Source organism: Colias eurytheme, chromosome 20 (genome assembly GCF_061535395.1).
Source record: "Colias eurytheme isolate Ceu_HAF_F1 chromosome 20, ilColEury1 Martin Lab GWU primary, whole genome shotgun sequence".
In the NCBI taxonomy this organism is placed as follows: domain Eukaryota; kingdom Metazoa; phylum Arthropoda; class Insecta; order Lepidoptera; family Pieridae; genus Colias; species Colias eurytheme.
The window spans coordinates 6,535,983-6,556,642 of NC_142999.1; the positions used below are offsets into that span (position 1 = coordinate 6,535,983).

The 20,660-nt window shown below is 32.8% G+C and overlaps 2 protein-coding genes across 3 annotated transcripts in view; both read left to right on the top strand.

Annotated features, from left to right (window-relative positions):
* The window catches only part of klar (klarsicht), a 245,474-nt gene that overhangs the window by 158,378 nt on the left and 66,436 nt on the right, over positions 1–20,660 (top strand). The window lies entirely within an intron of this gene.
* Positions 14,517–20,609, top strand: LOC149899744 (uncharacterized). Its single transcript, XM_090114008.1, has 2 exons — positions 14,517–14,965; positions 18,938–20,609. Exons 1-2 carry the CDS (start codon positions 14,955–14,957, stop codon positions 20,607–20,609), a joined length of 1,683 nt encoding a protein of 560 aa, XP_089970134.1. The 5' UTR covers positions 14,517–14,954.

A 20,660-nucleotide genomic window follows, 5' to 3' on the forward strand; every position in this document is an offset into this window, starting at 1 on the left:
TAACATTAACATTAATTCAGGCAGTTCTTTTAACACATCATTATATTATCATATATTTTATACCTTTATTTATAGGTACCATATTGTGTCCAAGTTATCTTCACGAGTGGTAGCTCGACCTAATCATGATCAGAATTAACAAGGATTCCGTGCCTGTCTTGTATCCTGGTGTACCTTGTTACTAACAATAAATCATATCATTTCACTTTTCAATTGTAGCTCTCAGGCTTGCATATTAATTTATTTTTATTTTTCATACAATATTAATTCTTATTTCTTCGAGTAATTAAATGTCACATTATTTAATTTTTGATAGGAATATAAAAGAAAAAACTTAGGTGATCAAGCTAAGATTCCGTCTATATCCTAATAAAAAAAAAAAACAATCTGAGTAATTTTTTTTTGTACTCATACAACGACAAATATTTACTTTTTCTCTTCGTCTATTATTCACAAATATCATTAGATATTTATCATGGTAATTCATTTAATCAAATAAGAATATACTTTTACTTTAGTCTCTTTAAATCATGTTTTAAATATTGAAATATAAGTTTCATTTCAATCATTATTTATGAAATTAGTGTGACCCTCCGAATCCAAAATGATAACTTAAAAAAAAAAAATTAAAGATTCACACTAAATTGAATTGACAAGATCGTATTTCATTACGAACATTTTTATAAAATGCACAGAACGATGCATTATGACTACCTAGTTACCTACACGGTAGCACGAAATATGAGACGAAATTACAGACGCTGCATACCATTTCCCTATTTGGTAGCGCTTTATAAAACAAACAATGAACTAATAGAATTATCTATTACTAAGTACTTTGATTATACATAGCTATATATATTTATGTATAATAAATAATTATAACATAATAATGGTTTTTGACAAAAAAAAAATCTTTTAACTAAAATAATTCGTTACCTTACATTAATGTAAAATACACTGCTTGAACTTTAAATTTCACTTTTACTTTTTTTTTCACGAAATTAAACTTTTATTGCGTCGTCACTCTTGAATTTCGGGACATTCGGGATTCTGGTGAATTTGGGAAAAATGTCTGCTATTCACACTGGCTGATCTCCCGGCTCCAGGTGTATCCTTCCAACTCTCCATTTTCGTTTAACAATTTTCTTCATAAATATTGACGATGTTCCAAATTTCCATAGTATTTTTTTTGTTTTAAAAAACTTTCTTCGTCAAATAAATTCTGTTCTTAATTTCCATATTCACGTTCGTCGATTTTTTTATTATATTGATAAATTTTCTATCCGGTACAATTATTAAAATTATTTGTTTAAATTTTCACTTTTAAAGTATTATTTTTCAAAAATGATCCATAGCTCAGTACTGCCGCGAGGCAGCACTGGCAGGGTCGCCATGCAATGGCTTGGTATTAATGAAACACTTTTCTAGACTGTAGGGTGTATAATAATGTATTCACAACTGCTATTACAAGTGCACAACTGCTCTTAAACTGTAGAACCTTAGGACTATATAGTATGACGCACACATACAAAACATACATGATACGTTACACACTACAAAATAATTGAAATGAAACTGACATATTACACAACATGTAAACATTAACATGCACGCACGGTAATAGATTTTGAGAGATAGGTGTGAAATTGATATCAATCATTGTATTAGCATGAAATATTATTACGTATTCTTTGGTAGGTGAGTCTTGCTGACCGAATTTTAGCAATAACACTAAGAATGTAAGAGGGAAAGAACTTTTTTTACGCGATATAGCGGTAAAGGTATAAGGCCTGTTTCTGTTTGTTATGAACAAAGCCAGAGGCTCTGGGTTGTCTCTTGTTTTAAATTAGTTGTCTAGTAATATTAATATTTAAATGAAATTGTAATATATGTTTGCAATGTATTTTAATTTAGTTAATCTGTAATTTGAGTATGAAAACAGCTTGGTGCAGTCGATGCTGACGGAAATAAGCTATATACTTTTTAAAGCAAAAGCTTGCATATGATGAAATCGGGGATTGAAATCTATTCATTCCATTTCTATTCAATAGATAACTTTTTACAAAAAATTTGACCTGCCCTATCGCCAACTGTGTGTCTGAACAAGTGAACCATTAGCAACAAGGCCGTGAAACATCACGATACATACTGACATTATATTGCACAACTCATAAACATCCACCATTGTGAATTGCTTTGAGAGATGGGTGTGAAATCGATTCATATATAATCGATACGTATCGACATAATATATCGACTATATATCGGGCGGCGTGATCGCGCGTTATGCATGTTATTAAAGTGAATGTATTCAATCGCAATTATTCTTGTTTCAATTTTAATGTACTTAACTTGATATCGTGTGCATCGCGATTTGGGCGGATTTGGCTTATCGAGTCGAATTGAAAGTTTTAAATGCGTATTAATACCACTGGTTTTTTTTATGTAAGCAAATATAGGACAAATATGTTTGAAGGAACTAAGATGATTTGATAAAGTGTATCGTGAAATATATTCAATAAGATTTCTAACTTTTTTAAAGTGAATATACTTAGCTTTTTCATGAATTACATATAAAAGTTTCTAACAAACGCGCCTTAATTAAAAATACTCATATAATTTTTAAATAATTTCAACTCAAAATTTTTGATTTTGTTTTTTAAACAATTACTTACTATTGAAGCTCCGGATCTTCTCGTAAAATGTAAATTATTGGTACTAAAGCAAGTTCAAGCATCGTATGATCGTACACACATAACAATGTTACGTATTCGAGTAAAGTGCATAGTAACAGTTATAATGAATGGTACACCGTACACGACACATAGCAAGATCATATCTCAAGTATTTACCATCTACGTGATGTGCTAGTTGAATTGTATATTTATTAAATAGTAAAATTATAGTAAATTGTTGTAACTGTTATCCGGTATTATGAGGTAAGAACATTAAGTTTGTTATACTGTGTGTGCAGTCAATTGATTCACTCAATTGAATCTGAATTGTCTGAAGTTAGAGACATTTGCCTGTTGTAGGTTACGTTTAAACGAACGAAAAATGTTTACTATGCGTCTTGTTAGCAGCAAATTTTCTTAGTTTTATGAATAATTGGCAATTATTAGATTTCTTTAATCTACAAAAATATTCACAATAGCAATGGATTCTGAATTCTTATGCACTGCGACCGTTCTCAGTCACAGTCATTATCACACAGGAAAATATTGTATGCCGTAACGACACATTCGTTTAAATCACAACAATGTAAAACGTTTCGTTTCACAATAGTTATTCGAGTTATTATCTCGGCGCACTCGTAAAAATTAAAATAATATACTAATGATAGCTTGCGGTCGGCTACCAATGATTCTGTTTAAGTGTTTTTATATAACAAATTAAGGATAGCTTTCACGTGTGCGTTGTTTTATTGTAGATCGTTAAATCGTGCTTCCGGCTTGATTATTGCAACAGACGCGGTTTTTTTTTCAAAAGCTCCAATATTGACAGGTTTTTGGCTATGTACTTTAGACCTCGATTTTATATAAGAAACTAGTGTTGCGTTATGTGTTAAAGTATGGCTATAATTCATTACATACATAATACATTAAATGGTAAAAAATACCTACCTGAAAAACTAAAGTATGCACACAGTTATAATCGATAGGGTATATCACTTATAACATTATTCGTTTTAAATATCAAAAAATATTTTGTAATAAAAAGTCTTTTTGAACAAAATATATCATTTTATGTTGACCCAACAAACGAGTGGTTTACGAAAAAAGCTTCCGCTAAAATTATTTTTGCGTTTAAACTTATGCCGCGCCTTATTATAATATTTTAGATAAGAATATAAACATTGTAATTTTACCTTTAAATGCGATATAAGTTGACAGTTATTTGAACTGCAATAAACATATTATTGCAAAATTATGTAAATTTATTGTTTCGTTTAATTTAATGTAGGTAATGCCAACAATGTTTCCGCGAATTGTAAACAAAGAGTTAATATTCAGTACATGGGAATAATCTCAACAATTTACAAGTAGTAAACGTGATTTTTTTTTCTCAAGCTATGAAGCTAGAAAGTTATGGTAGACGGAGCAAGGTGAAGTTATGGGTGACTAGTTTTTTGTTCCCTACATACACAGAGACATACATTTCTGTACCGGATCGATTAATCGGAAAGTCATCGATATGTAATTAATCGTTATAATTTTTTTTTTTGCTAGTTGAACATGATAAAATTTAAAATGCAAGAAGGAAAGTGTGAAATTTGAACTGAAAGTGCGAATTTTGAATTAATTAAAATTTAATTGACTAAATGATATCTCAAGTTTGATTTAAGGCTAGAAAAGATCGCGCACAAGATACATTTTCAACATGTATTTCAGTATTTTTACATGTTTTCTACTATGGATATGTCCCATCAAATTGAGAGCCAAAAGTAAAATTCTTTCTATTTTAATAATAATAAATCGAACCAGCTATATGAAAAATACAATACCAACAATGAATGAAACAAAAATGTACCAATGTATCTCTAAGTTATTATAAATATATCTACTTACTATATGTTATAAATTTCACAATACTCGCGCGCAATATGCTCATACGGTTTTCTCTTCCAATGCGTCATACAATTAAAGGCAATTTTTTAACTTTTATCGTACACGGAATCTAATTATATTCGAGTGTTTATCGTCGTACATCTTGTCTTTTGTCATTATATAACGTACAAAATGTATGTGATAGTGTACGTACCACCGCGAGTCGCGACATGTCACATTCGTTAGATGCAAAGATATTATTATTATTATTTGAAGAGTAATTATTTATCTATAAGTTATCGAATGACTTGTGAAAGTGCACGCATACCTGAAACGGGTTTTGTGCGAAAACATATATTTTTTGTTGAGAAATTCAATATATTCAAGTTCATTTAACACGAGTAACTAAATATTATGCGAGGTATTACTTTTTATAGGTTGGTAGGTTCTAGATGGAGGTTTTGTCTTAAGGGCAAATGTTTTTATTGTCTTTTTTATTATGTTTAATATACTCAAATAATAGATGTATAAGTTTTTTTATAGTTTGTTCGTGATTCTATAATTATTGTATACGTTAGTAAACATATATTTAGTAAATGCTCTTACAGTTTTATATTGTTTCAACTTTCAATATATAGGCATAGGGCTTTAGGTATCGTTATCAAGCAACGGACGTGTTAACCTTTCATACATCGTATTTATACCACCTTATTGTTATATTGATTCAATAATCAATACACAAAATTTAATATAGGTATATTTCTACATTACTTTTAAATGAAACTAATCTCTGTTTCGTGAAGCAAAAAATACCGATTAAATAGACCACATGGTCGCAGGTGTGGTATTTTTTCCTAATAATCTATTTATGCTAGTCATAAATCTAATTTTTATCGTGCCACCATAAAAACAATGGCCGAAGCTGGTTATTTTTTCACCATATACTTTCAAAGGATAGTGGACTAATCTATTATAAATAATTGGAAGTAACAGTACAGTATATGAGTATTATAAAAGACAAGGCAGTTTTTTTGCGGGTAGTTTATTTTTGCTAAGATTAGGCTTACGTCATGGACTTGGTGTGCGTGACTTTTTATCGTATTGCACGCCTCATAAGCGAAGCGTTGAGGTGGGTACTACTGTCACTTCGCGCAAAACATCTGATTTTTCAAACTTAAAATGTCTTTATGTATCATACATTGCACTTGTAAGATAATACATACACACACATATTAAGAAAAAACACTATTTTTAACGTTCATGATATTTTTGATGTCATTTTTGTTATTTAAACTAGTTAAAAAACAGTTTAAAAAAGTTCTGTCTTGGACGTCCGTGTGTCTGTATGTGCGGATCCTTTTTCTTGTTAACACGATAGCGACCGAAATACTTTACTAATCGAGTCTTTTTTTTTCTCTTACGCTTGAGTATGCTCAGGAATAGAACCCTTTCATTTTTCAGGGTCTGATTCGATGTGGTTTAATTGTTATTAAATAAACAAAAATAATAATTAATAAATATTTATTAAAAAAAAATTATGAGGCGTGCACTTTTGGATTTTCCAAATTATATTTATGAATCTTCGGCGTATGTAGTGGAATATAAATCTTATTAATTTTTTGTTTAATTGTTTCAGGTATGGAAAGTTCATCTATTTACTGTAGTGTATAAATTTTTCTATGCTGTTTATGGTAAGGTTTATAAGTTTACTACAGGCCAGAAATCTTTAAAAAAAAATAAGTTTACGATGCATGTACATTTGTGCGTTCAAGTTTTTAATTATTTAGATAGTACATGTCTTAACGGCTACCTTTTTTTGTTAAATAATATTAATCATCCCAGAATTGCAAATCATCGATATTTACACTGTTGGTGAGGGAGGATGATGATTAATAACAAAAAACATTATGATGAATGAAAACAAATCCCCTATTAAACTAAAAAGGGAACCCTTCGCGTTTTTATTCGTATTTTAACATCCGGATAATTAAATTAGTAGATATAATTATTACATATGAGTGGATGTACAACATATTAAATAAAAATATTATTGAGTATCGCGTCTAAAGTTTAAAACTTTTAAGCTTTTGAGCCAATAGCTCATCTATTGAAGTTAGCCATAACTTACTAAAAACTTTTGTATACAATTAAATTAGGTTACATTCGTTTTCACTTAACGCTAGACCATTAAAAAAATCTATAAATTTACCCAATCATTAAATCGATTGGAAAAGTTATTGATTGACACAGCAAAATCGGAAAAGAGCGAAAATGTTAAAACCCATTCAAATTGAAATAATAGACAAGGTTGTCACGGTCTACTGAACCGACCTCAAACTCGACCTGACCGGACCTTAAGCCTTTAACACGAATCTAGGCATATAGTTTAAAATTATATTAAAACTTTTTGGGTATCGCGGAAGTTTGATGGTATATGGCCATGGGAAGTAATGGAGAGATCGATCGAATTTTCTGATAGACATAATGTGTAGCCAAGAAAATGTATCGTAAATAAGTATAATATCATCATAGATAATAATATAATTTTTGTTTAATTTATATGGATCGACGATCGTAAATCGTATTTAAAGATATAGTACATCAACTGTTTAACTATACAGAAAAAAAAACTCACACAATATATTGATTAAATATTAACCGTTAGATAGATGACATTTTCTAATCTGTTACTTCAAGGCTTTATTAACTAGCTTGTTAATTAATTCTGCTTATTTTTTTCAATTACACAAAACGATTTATTATTCTGGCCTTTCTCTGTATTTCTTTCGATTTTATGGCGCCGCAAACTAAACTTTATTGTTATTGATTCTTTAACGAGTTCCGATAGATTTATAACCGTAATTATGCGTGAACTAAATATTGATTGAAATTTAATATTATTTATGATGGATTTATTGTATAATTTGCAAAGGAAAGTTTTTCAGTTGACGAATTTGTAAACTCAAACATTTTGCATTATATCGAAGTATTATTAGTATATTTTTCCTCCAAAGGTTAGCGACCTTAAATTGTACATACGTCCTTCGTATTATAGACGTTAGTTATCTCATAGAAGTTAGGAACATTCTAATTTTCAGTAAACAAACAAATCTCGACCATTTTCGATAGCCCATTATTATTAAGAGTCAATAGCTTCCGCTGTATGTCATTAGATATTATTAGTCCCCTTCGTAATACATTGTTTGTCCATCTGCTAGGCATTACCCACGGACAGATGCTGGTACAATGGTCCTTGGCTTGTGTGATGGCAATTTCGGCAATCGATATTATCTCGATTCAATTACAGGCCATTTGCTTTTAAATTAGTGGGCCGGGTTTTACGATCGGATCGTAGGAACATTGAACGTAGTTGGTAATTGTGTGTTAGATGTTTTGAAATTGGTAAGGTTTTTTAACTAGGTGTAGGAAGTCAAGTTTCATCATAGTTTGCTAGGAGATTTTTTGGTGGCTGTTCATTTTATTCCTTCAGAGAAACAGCACGTTGGATTGTATTCTATTTGCCTTCTATAGTGTGATAATAGTTTGCGAAATGTAAAGTTGAATTTTCTTATCAATGCTCGACCGTGATCACGACACCTTCGCTCAACTATCATCTCAATTAATATGACAATATTTGTGGTCATGAATTATCATGCACACGAATAAAACTCAACATTTGGGATGGAAGTTACGTCTGCAATGTCCCTGTCTCTAGACACACCACAAAAAACACGAATTACGAATCGTAACAATATTCCCACATCATAATTATTGACGTATGTCGAATAATTGACGATTGGCGATAATAGCGAAGGTACGAAACCGCAAACTTTCACACATTATGTCACGGCTGTGGCACGATGCTCTCGACGACGACAATTGCAAATATCTTAATTCTGATCGCGTTTAATTGCATCCACGTCTCGCGGTTAGAGCACTTTCAAATGCATCGTGATGATTGATGGAATTGGCAGGAAGTAGTGACAGTTTTTTTGTTGTTGTTTGTTTTTTGGTGGCGACTTATGTCGTGGTAAAATTTTGAGTAGAGTAATTGGGTTGCATAATATAGAGGTAGGTACGTTTTGTTATGACGTGTAGACGCCTAGATGTCCTTAAAAGCTTTAATCGTCGTAAAATGCTTTTAACGTCTTTAATTTGTCGTCATATTATTTTTATCTTTTTTATGTGAGTTTCTTTTATATGAGACTCACGGAACATAAAATCATAATTCTCTAAAAACAGTTTATAACTCCAAATTTGGTCGTAATCTTGAAGCGGTTGAACTAATCTAACTAGGAACAAAGTATAACCCAATAAAAAGGATATAAATCTATCAATTCATAAGAACAAACCGCGACTTGTGTGGGGCGGATGCTGACTATGTATACGTATTGTGGTCACAGAGTACCTATGTAGTATGTAGAGGTTACATTTTATACTTTTAAATATTGAATGTAGATTATGTATTGAAAAATGAATTTCAAGTTCTTTCATATTTCAACTTATGTATTTGTAAATGTGAGTCATAATAATTAAATGAAATGTAATTTATTTGGAAGCAATTTAATCAATCCATCTGATCGTTGCAAATATAAACGCAATTTAAATAATTGAAGTGATTTTTATCAGTCACATTTTTATAAGTTCTTATAGCAATTATTAAGATTTATAAAGCCACTCATTAAAATATAGGTGTCGTGAAACTTATAGGATGTGAAAGTAAAAGTGTGACATACATTTTTCACATATTTAAAGGATTATTTGTTATTGTAATTACACACTGGGGATAATACATATACAATATATATGTAATCGTTTTGAATTTAAAAATATATTCAATTTATATAATACTAGCGGTCCGCCCCGGCTTCTCCCGTGGTACCTACATGTTTAAACTATCCTATCTCTCAAGTTGGATCGAACTGCACATGGTGTGCGAATTTTATTATCATCGGTTAAGTGGTTTAGGAGTCCATTGAGGACAAACATTGGGACACGAGATTTATATATATTAAGATTACGTTGTATATACGTAGAGTAACATAATAAAAGTTAATAGTGCATACAATGAAATAAACAGTCTGTATCGAAAGCTGCTCTATGTTTCTTTGTAAACGTTTATATCGTATTTCCGTTAACTATTAGGGGATGAGGGTAAACAGTCACGTGCTCTAGAGGGTTCTTGACTGGTTGAAAGTACCACGATGAATTTTAAATTGGATTCGGGCATACGTAAATTAATAGTGAATATTGAATATAGATACAATGACCCTGTATTTTTTATGTTATTAAAATTTATAACAATTATAGTTATTTGTTGAATTGAATGATAAATTTTACATAACGTAATTTAAGCTTACGAGGAACATTACACTTTTGTAGGAAACGAGTTTGAAAATCCGTTAAATGTTTTCAATTAATAATTGAAATACATCTGCAATAGAATACTAGAACAATATAGAATACTAGTCAGTCCTTTTTTAATTTATTTATATGCAGCATAACTATATTGAAAATTTAAAATGGATATTTATAGATTATCCTGCGTGATTGAATTTGAGTCATTTCAAGTATGGCGAAAAACAAGGGCTTCATTTTCCAACACCCCTTAACTAGAGATTCGATCGCATAGGTTTTAAGGTTTCATAAATAAGCCCTTACATATCTTGCTAATTTAGGTACTTACTAATATCCAAAAATATTCAATATTTTAGGCTTTATACGGTCTACTAATTTTAATTATATCGTTTATCTAAATAGTAATATACAAAGTAATTCTATCCGTGTAAATTAAATCATATACGAATCATCTGTTTTATTTATTCGTTTTGTGTTAATATGAAGTAACCCGATCCCGCAAATCATAAAGACTAGTCACTAACTCAACTCAGTGACTAACTCGCGTTCAGATAGTTGTACCGGGAAACTATAATAGTGTACTGTTTGTGTGCCGACATTAAATGTTCTAGAGAATTCGTCACGCACAACTTATAGCTTTTGAGTCAATATTTTAAAGAAGAAATGTTAAACCGGCTACTCACGTACCTACAGCAGGGGCAATTTTAGGATTGGACCCTTAAGTGGCTCCTTAATTGTGATGTGTGTAGGCAAGCAGGGGCAATTTAGAGAACAGCTGAAATTGCTCCAACCGAGATTGTTCCAATATTGCCTTTGAGGCAGGTACCTACGTGAGTAGCCAGCTTTATTACTTTCATAGTGCAAAATGAAATAACTGTTCTGTGATATAAATATTCAATAATAGAACAAAATGGAAGGTATAGGCGTAATGAGAAATAGGAAAATAAAACCTTAAAAGTAAAACAGACAGCTATGTGACCTAAAAGCAGTGGTCACACGGACACCAATTTTAACAAAAGTTTTGTAACCATTTTTTGTGTATTTTTCTAAAAATTGCACTTACAATACTCTTGCATTAAAAGTGTTCCTAATTAACGTTTTTAGTTTTTCTAGAAATCCTCGATTGTGTGATGATTAAAATTGTTTAATTGAGTTGTTTTCGCGCGAGTTTTTTTTGTTTGTAAATAAATATAATAAGACTTCCGGGTTGCGTTGCGTGCTCGCGCTTTCGCCTTGGCCGAGTATCTCGTGATATTCATATATATATTTTATGGATATTTTGATTGTAATATAAGACGTGTTAATCGGAAATTTCCTAACATCAGTATTCCTGTTTTTTGCACGTATAGAGGACATTTGTTAAATTATGTATTATACATATATGTTACAATTTACAAATGATACACAATATTCAAATTACTAAGAATTTGTTAAAGCCTTTTCTTGATTGTCTATATATTATATCCTTTTGCAATTTGCAAATAAATCTAAATTGTATCCTACGAAAACATCAGCCTAGGTCACTATTACCCTACTACTATTATTTTTTAACTAATGTTGTGACTGTTGAACCTTGAAGTTACCTTTCATTAAAGCCTTATAAAGAAAGTTGCTATATCATAAGTATCTATTTCATATGATTGTAAACGTTTTCGAGAACATCTCCGTAACGGGTTGGCAGTACAATTTGCGTCGATTAACCTACTCGTGCAACTGATGCTGCGTGGCCCTAAATCATTCAAAATTCTACTTCACTCTTGTTATTTGTTACTTTCTCTTTTGTGTACAAAGACGTGACACTGATCTTCGTGTTGCTATGTTCTATGATATACGATGGATCGAAGGAAATTTATTTTGTATATTTACTGGGATATTCATTGTAAGGTTATATCAAGATTCAAAATTGAATGAATGAATGCTCTTTATTGTTCGTACATAGAAATATAGTTTTTTACATGTTGAGATAGCTTCGTAAAATAGTGATGTACAAAGAGCGGCTTTATCGCTCGTGAGCGATTTCTTCCGAGCAACTCGAACAAAAATAATTATTAAAACAAAAGAGCGTTCGTAGTAACATTAAAAAATAAACAACACTTCCTTTTCAAATATTACTTGTAAATATTGAACAAATGACTTTGCTTATTATACTAGAACAGTGAAATTATGCGTTCCGAAGAATTTCAACTTTCTTTAAAATATTTGGAACCCAATACAGAATCAAAGATTTTAAGATAAGAGAAAATGAATGCAACCACTTTCCAATGTATAATTTAACTTACGTACTTCGTATGTTGATTATGACGTCACGTGCTCTCAAATAAATCCAGCAAGATAAGATTAAATGTATCCTTAAGCTTGGACCACCTCAGACTATAGACAGTCTCACAGGACAGTCTAATGTAACTGTGTTACAGTCTAGCTTCGCTTTTAGGATTAGCGATGACTAATGATTGCAATTGACCTGTTTTTTGTTTGTGCAAAGCAGTGCAAATGATTTTCATAATTGTTATTGTTGTGTAAAATCTCGGAAGTTTATAAACTGACTACACTGCCTACTAACATACTAATAACAAAAAATATAAACAGCTGTCTTCATATGAATAATGAACGCACGATAATCATTACGATTTACAAGTCGACATAATTTTGATTATATATTAATTAGATTAGAAATCAGATAACATGTACACAGCATGTTCGAAGGTACACTGTTGCAACAGCTGTAAGTAATGATTAATTAAAACATTTATCAAGCCGCTATTCAATGCTGATTAGTAACACACGAGTCGCGAGGGTCACGGTGTTTTAAATCTCAGTTACACACTGTAATTTTCACTGCTCATATTTCTTGTGTTCTCCGCTCATGCCCTTAATTATTGACTGACAATGAGTTATGTGAAAGTTAGAGCGGTTTCAGACTGGCGTTTTATACGCGCGTATGAAGTTGGAAGCGCATGTAGGCGCGTTTCTTGTCACACGCTCTGCTCGTACGAACGTTGACGCGCTTCTTAGCTCGTATAATCCATTTTGATTGATCCGTATAAGACACCACACCATAGGTTCGAGCTCTATACAATATACATATATGTATATGCCCGTTTACGTGAGTCCAGTTTCTTGAAGCGCGTTATGAGGCGCGAGTGTAAAGCGCGCTGAAACGACCGTATCCGCGTCGAAAAATACGCTAGTCTGAAATGGCTCTTACGACATACATCGAGAGATATGGTAAATCGTAAGCGACGTGCGTCTTTGATGGATTATGGATTAAGGGCGGCGGACGGACGCGATGTCTTCTCAGAGATTATGTCGCTGATCCTTCGTCTCTCTAATTTGATGAACGGGTTGCGTATAGTGTTTTTTTTTTTTATAATATCGTGGCGCTGGCGATTTTAATACGTTATTGTGTAGAATTTCTGTAAATATTTTTTTGTGACGTATGTTTATACGTTGGGTACATAAGTTGTAACAAACGAAGATCAAAGATGCTTAAAATTTTTGATATTCCTAGAAAAAGTTACTTTGTCCATTTTGTATGCTCTTTCAGTCAGAAAATAATTATAGTGGAATATGAAAGGGGACATAAATGTCTACCGTATATCAGCATCGTCGCAACTAATTAGAAATAAATGGCAAATATGCTTCATGTCATTGTAATACAATCTCCAATGATTAAGGTGGTAGAAATTGTCTTCCTCCCAGAGCTACGGTTTTCAATAATAATCAACAAACGCTGTTTTCTCCTCGTAATGCACTTGGCCTTAATTCGCAGGCTCTATTTATATTCCCGCCACATTATCGCATTACATAGGTTTATTGACCGCTCGTCAATATTTTATCTCGCGCCTTATCTGTGTTTTTTCTCATAGTTTATCGGAGTTGTCACTTTGAGGATTCGTTTTGAGGTACTCTATGTCATAGTTATTTATCTTATGAATATCGTGTACATGTGATAAAGCCTGGTTATGTGAAATGTGAAGGTAACCGTTCAATTATGATGACACTTTTTTCAATCGGCCACAAAACAATGGTATAACAAAACGTCTGATTCGAAATAGAACACAGAACCTAAGGATTTTCCATGCTAATAAATTATCTTTTATTTAAAGTTTATGAGTCGTAATACACCTTAAAATTTTTGAAACATTGTAAAATAATTTTCAAATACATAGCACTGAATGTATCAAAATTCAAGTTCATATTAAAATAACCTAATTTTGCGTGTGATGTAATAGAACGCAGTGTTGTGTGTCATACAAATAATTTTCAATTAGATCTTGTATGTTGTCTGTTGTGAATTAGCGGGGTTCAATTCATATAAATTTGTTCTGGCAATTTAACTAATATCTCAATTGGCTTTTGTTACGTATAATCTAACCATTTGACTGCTACAATAAGTAAAAAACATACTTAGGTAATGAATACAATTGGCATCCTAAAATACCTACATTTAAAGTTGTATGTTTCTTTTGCCAGAGAAAATCACTAGTCATTCTTGACGAGAAGAATACAAATTTCTAATTTGGACGTTTTACATACAAAAGTTTGTATACAAACATGAATCTATTTACAGTTTTGTTATGTACTGTGTATACACGCCTTAACCATTAGAGGATGCATGGGACCACCCAAGAAGGACTTGCACCTGTTAGCAATTGCGACATCGCGCACACCTGCGATTCCAGAGAGTGTTGCGGCAATCATCGCCACCGCGACGCTGTAGCTGCTCCGCCGTGGACGACGAGCACTCTTTGTTCCAACATTGAACGGGAGGGACATAGTTTAAGTTAGGAATAATTTATCATGTAATTTTTTTACAATAAATTATTAATAAGTAAATTTCGGTTTTTTTTGCGCCTTCGCGGGTCGGTCAATATAATTGGCGCAGCCGGTAGGATAATCCTTGAGAGCCGTCTCTCGGAACGCGAAACTACAAGCATCGAGTATCGCTATTCCATCGGAGGGACGACGACGGGGATCCAGAACCTACACCGTTGGCCGCCGCAACGCGAAGGGTATCCAAACATTGATACTGCAGGAAAGGCCGAAATGAAAATCCTGTAAGTACACTAATTCTCTTAGTGACTTGCCACTCCTAGATTGTAAGTTTTCCTAGATTACCCATTCACGGGAACCGAGGAACTGTAGTGCGTAGGCTTAAAATATATTAATTCATCGAGAATTAATTGTAGAATTTTACAAAATCAATTTGTAAAATTCAAATATATAGATATTAGGTTGATAAAAGCTTATAAATTTAAATATCAATTAATCACGAATTGATTAATTTTCGAATTTTACTAATTAATTCATTTTATAATTCAAATATATTAGGTAAAGATTATTAATTTTTTATATTAGTTTAACGAAGTAAATAAATTTAATTAAATTTAATACATTTTATATAGGTAATACAGATATTTAAAATGTCAGATTTGGATAAAATTTTTAATGCGCTTAGACTTTTGCCAGAATTCGATGGTAATGTTAACGTTTTAACAAGATTTATACATTTAAGTGACCAATTAGCTGAGGAATTTATAGATAAAGATCCCGGAAATACTTTAAAAACTGCCGCGTTATGTAATGGTATTTTAAATAAAGTTACTGGGCCCGCAGCCCGAGTTATTAATGCAAATGGTATACCTACTACTTGGCACGGTATTAGAAGCGTATTAGTTAATAACTTTTCTGACCATAGAGATGAGACCGCCCTTTATAACGATTTAGCCTTATTAACGCAAGGTCGTAGCTCTCCTCAAGAGTTCTATGAAAGATGTCAGCATCTTTTTAGTACCATAATGACGTATATAGCATTACATGAAACAGTCGTTACTACTCGTGAGGCAAAAAGGGACCTGTATCAAAAATTAACACTACAGGCTTTCCTACGTGGTTTAAGAGATCCGTTAGGCTCACGCATACGTTGCATGCGCCCCGCAACCATTGAAAAGGCATTAGAATACGTTAATGAAGAACAAAGCACTTTATACCTTCAACAACGTAATGAAACTTTTGATAGGAAACCCCACGTACCTTTTAGAATGCCGTACTCGCATGAACCGTTTTATAGACATAATGATTTTAGTGAACCTATATCTTCTAAACTACAGCCTATACATTCGTTTAGACCGCAATTTAAGCCACCAAATTTTAATCGAAATTTTAATCAACCGCAAGGACCAGCACGTCCAACTCGTACTATGCAAATTTTCCGCGCTGCACCCCCTAACTATAACCCGCAGAGCAATACGTTCAGATTACAGCCCAAACATCCCGCGCAACCGAAACCGCATCCTATGAGTGGCGTTAGCCATTACGTGACAAAGACTTTACCACCGACACCTTTTGCACGCGCTCATGATTGGTCAAAATTTGGCAATCCACCCCCGAGTAATTATTTTAAGACTAGGGAGATGAATCATAATGAATATATAGATGACGAAGATTATTACTGTACCGATTTATATCCTTATGAAGATGACTATTATAATTATGAATATTACTGTACGGAATATGAACCTTATGTACATTACGAACAGATAGACGCACCTGAAAATTTTGATGAAACGTGTGACGTACGTTCAGAACACGATCAGGATTTCCCGAATCCACCAAAAATTAGAAAAACCAAAATAGAATTAAATCTACACACGCAACGTCAACTTCCTTATATTCAAATTCATAATCCTCCACTTAAATTGTTAATTGATACTGGAGCTAACCAATCTTTTCTTAGCCCCGATGCAGTACAGAGATATTTTCCGGACGTTACTCTTAATTATGATCCCTTTGAAGTAAGTAATGTTCATGCTGTAACACGTAATAAGTATTCTATAACATTACCTAGTTTTCCTGAATTTAATGACCCTGACGATATCACATTTTTCGTTTATAAATTTCACAATTATTTCGACGGCTTAATAGGTTCAGATTTGTTAGATAAATGGGAAGCATCCATTAATTATAAAACTAAAACTTTAAATACATGCAACGCTACGAATCAGTTATTAGTATATGACTCACGGAACGCTAATCTTTATGAGGACGTCATACCCGCAGGAAGTAGTAAATTAGTTAGATTACCCGTAGATGTTGAGAATGGAGACGCTATTATACCGGAACAAATTATATGTAATTGTCATATTTCTGAATGTTTAACGAAGGCGAAAAGCAATCGCGCTATCGTCGAAATTTCTAATCCAACCCGTAATGACGTAATTTTTTCAATGGATCGACCGGTATGTGCCGAGGTTTATAATAACGAGTGCACGCGCACCAAACGTTCGTCCGACCGTGTGAAACAGGTATTATCTCGCTTGCGTACTGATCACTTAAATAATGAGGAACGTTTAAATTTAGAGTCATTATGTACACAGTATGCGGATGTATTTTATATAGAAGGAGAAAACTTAACATTTACGAATAAAATTAAGCATTCTATTAGAACTAAGGATGAAATACCGGTTTATACGAAAAGTTATCGCTATCCATTTATTCATAGGCAGGAAGTACAAAATCAGATAAGTAAGATGTTAGAACAGGGTATTATTAGACCATCAGATTCAGCATGGAGCTCTCCTATTTGGGTAGTACCTAAAAAGGCAGATGCATCCGGTAAAGTTAAATGGCGTTTAGTTGTTGATTTTAGAAAGTTAAATGAGAAAACTTTGGATGAAAAATATCCGATTCCTAATATTACAGATGTCTTACGTAAATTGGGTAACTGTCAATACTTCACAACGCTAGATTTAGCAAGTGGGTTTTATCAAGTGGAAATGAACCCGGCTGACATTCCAAAAACTGCTTTTAGTGTAGAACATGGTCATTTTGAATTCTTAAGAATGCCCATGGGTCTAAAGAACAGTCCGTCTACTTTTCAAAGAGTTATGGATAATGTACTGAGAGAATTGCAAAATTCTATTTGTGTAGTCTACCTGGATGAAATAATAGTGTTTAGCACTTCTTTACAGGAGCATATCGTTAATCTTGGGAAAGTGTTTCAGAGATTGCGTGAATCCAACTTTAAAATACAGATGGATAAATCGGAATTTCTTAAACTTGAAACCGCGTATCTAGGTCACATTATTAGCAAAGATGGGATAAAGCCTAACCCAGATAAGATATCTGCCATCCAAAAGTATCCTCTTCCGAAAACTCCAACCGACATTAAACGATTTCTAGGTCTATTAGGTTATTATAGGAAATTCATACCAGATTTCGCTAAAATCACGAAACCCATGACACAATGCTTAAAAAAAGGTTCAAAGATAACATTTTCTAAAGATTACATTGAATGTTTCAATAGGTGTAAAACATTATTAATGAACGATCCAATTCTTCAGTATCCTGATTTCAATAAAGAATTTATTCTTACGACTGACGCGTCAAATTTAGCTATCGGTGCTGTGCTCTCTCAAGGCCCCGTTGGTTCCGATAAACCAATTGCGTACGCTTCACGTACACTTAATAGTAGCGAAATTAATTATAGCACGATTGAGAAGGAGCTATTAGCAATTGTCTGGGCAACGAAGTATTTCCGCCCTTACCTTTTTGGCCGTAAGTTTAAAATTATAACTGATCATAGACCCCTTCAATGGGTCATGAATTTAAAGGAACCTAATTCCCGTCTCACACGTTGGAGGCTCAAACTTAGCGAATACGATTACACCGTAATTTATAAGCAGGGAAAACAAAATTGTAACGCCGATGCTTTATCGCGAATTCAAATTAATAATGAGGAAACAGATTCTTTAGCGGTTAATCCAACAGAGACAACACCTTCATTAATAAAAAGAAGTTCAGATACAATTACTGTTCATTCCAATTCAATTAAGATTACTGCACATTCGAAATCAGATACTCTTAAAGCAAATTCCGACACCGTCACAGTTCATACTGACGCGGAGAACCCAATTCTAGATATCCCTATAACAGATGTACCGGCTGATTTACCTATTCATATCTTTACTAAGAAGAAATATGGCGCTGTTGCTAAATTTAGGTTTAAGAGGGTACCTAAATTGTTACAGAATCCTTCCTCTGATCCTGTGCCTGATTCAAGCGGAGGATCCCACCCTGAGTAGCTTGGATGATGGACCCGGTATACTACCATTTAATATTGGAACTGCAAGAATTGTCACTCATTATCATTCATTTTTGCAAATTATTAATTTAAAAGATATTCGCGATAGTATAACCATAGTAAAGGATCAATTAAATTCATTAACACCTAATTTGCACGATAGATTATTTTCGCTTTATAATTCACATATCGAACACCTGCATTATAAGATTATTAAATTATCAAATCAGTTAGAAACTTTTGAACCCAATCGCAAAAAGAGAGGTCTCATAGATGGTTTAGGTTCAGTAATAAAAAGTATTTCTGGTAACCTAGACTATACGGATGCAATTAAATATGATACCGCAATTAAATTATTACACAATAATGAAAATAGATTGGTCACAGAAATGAATAATCATATAAGCCTCAGTAAAGATTGGATAAACCAACAATCTGATATTTTAAACAACTTAATTAAAAATCAGGAAAAAATTGAAATAGCTATAAATGATTTAAAGGAAAATAATTTAAACATTACTATATACATCGATTTAATTCAACGCGTAGCAATTTTATCAGATAACATTGATGATATATCTGAGGAATTACATAGATTAGAAAATTTATTAGGTTTTATTCGTGCGAAAAGTACGCATCATCTTATGTTCAATTCAAATTCACTAAAAGAAATGTTAAATAAGTTAAACAAATTTTATGGCAAAGATCAAATCCCTCAAGTTAATTATAGAGAATATTTTGATTTAGTTAAACTAGGCTATTATTATAGTAATAGAAATATAGTTATAGTTTTTATGTTCCCGGTTGTCCTTCCTGCTACCTTTGAATTATTTAAATTATCCATAGTTCCTAATAAAGATAGTAAAGTCCTAATTCCACCCTATCCTTTTGTGGCAATTCACGACGAGGATTTTATGTACATGGAGGCAGAATGCCCGAAGTCTGGCCTAGCGTATCTATGTGAGGACAAGCTGAACCATCATCGATCCAAAAATGACTGCGTGTATCACCTTATTACCACGCAACGAGTCGTCGCATCCTGTCTCTTCACACCTGTGGAACTCGGAGCACCCGCACTAGAAAAATTAGACGACGCCCACTACGTCATCAGTTTCCCCAAGCCATCAAAAATTCACCTATCATGCTCGCAAGATCAATATGACGTCATTAAAGGAAGCTACTTAGCCACAATACCCAAAAACTGCATTCTTCAAACGGAGGCTTTCAAGATAGTCAATCGAGAAGATCATATCAAAGGACAGATAATGAAAATTGCAAACCTGCCAGATTCCAGCCAATATAATACAGATGAAGAAGTTCTGAAGTTGAATTCGATAAATTTGGATAAATTACACGCTAGTAACAGAGCTATATCAATGGAAATGCCTATCAGTACCAACAACGGATACGAGATTCTCTATATGCAGCCTTCCATCATACCGATATATGTTATATTAATAACGAGTGCAATTGCCCTAGTGACATGGTACGTCGTACGGAGAGTGCGTACATCAAAGCCTATTACTACGAGTGTTCATGGTAATCAAAGAGAAGAAATAGAACATCAATCGGCGGAGTGTGAAATTTCAGCGATATTAACGAGCCTTGCCCGCCAATAATCGCTGAACTTCAGGAGGGAGGTGTTATGTACTGTGTATACACGCCTTAAC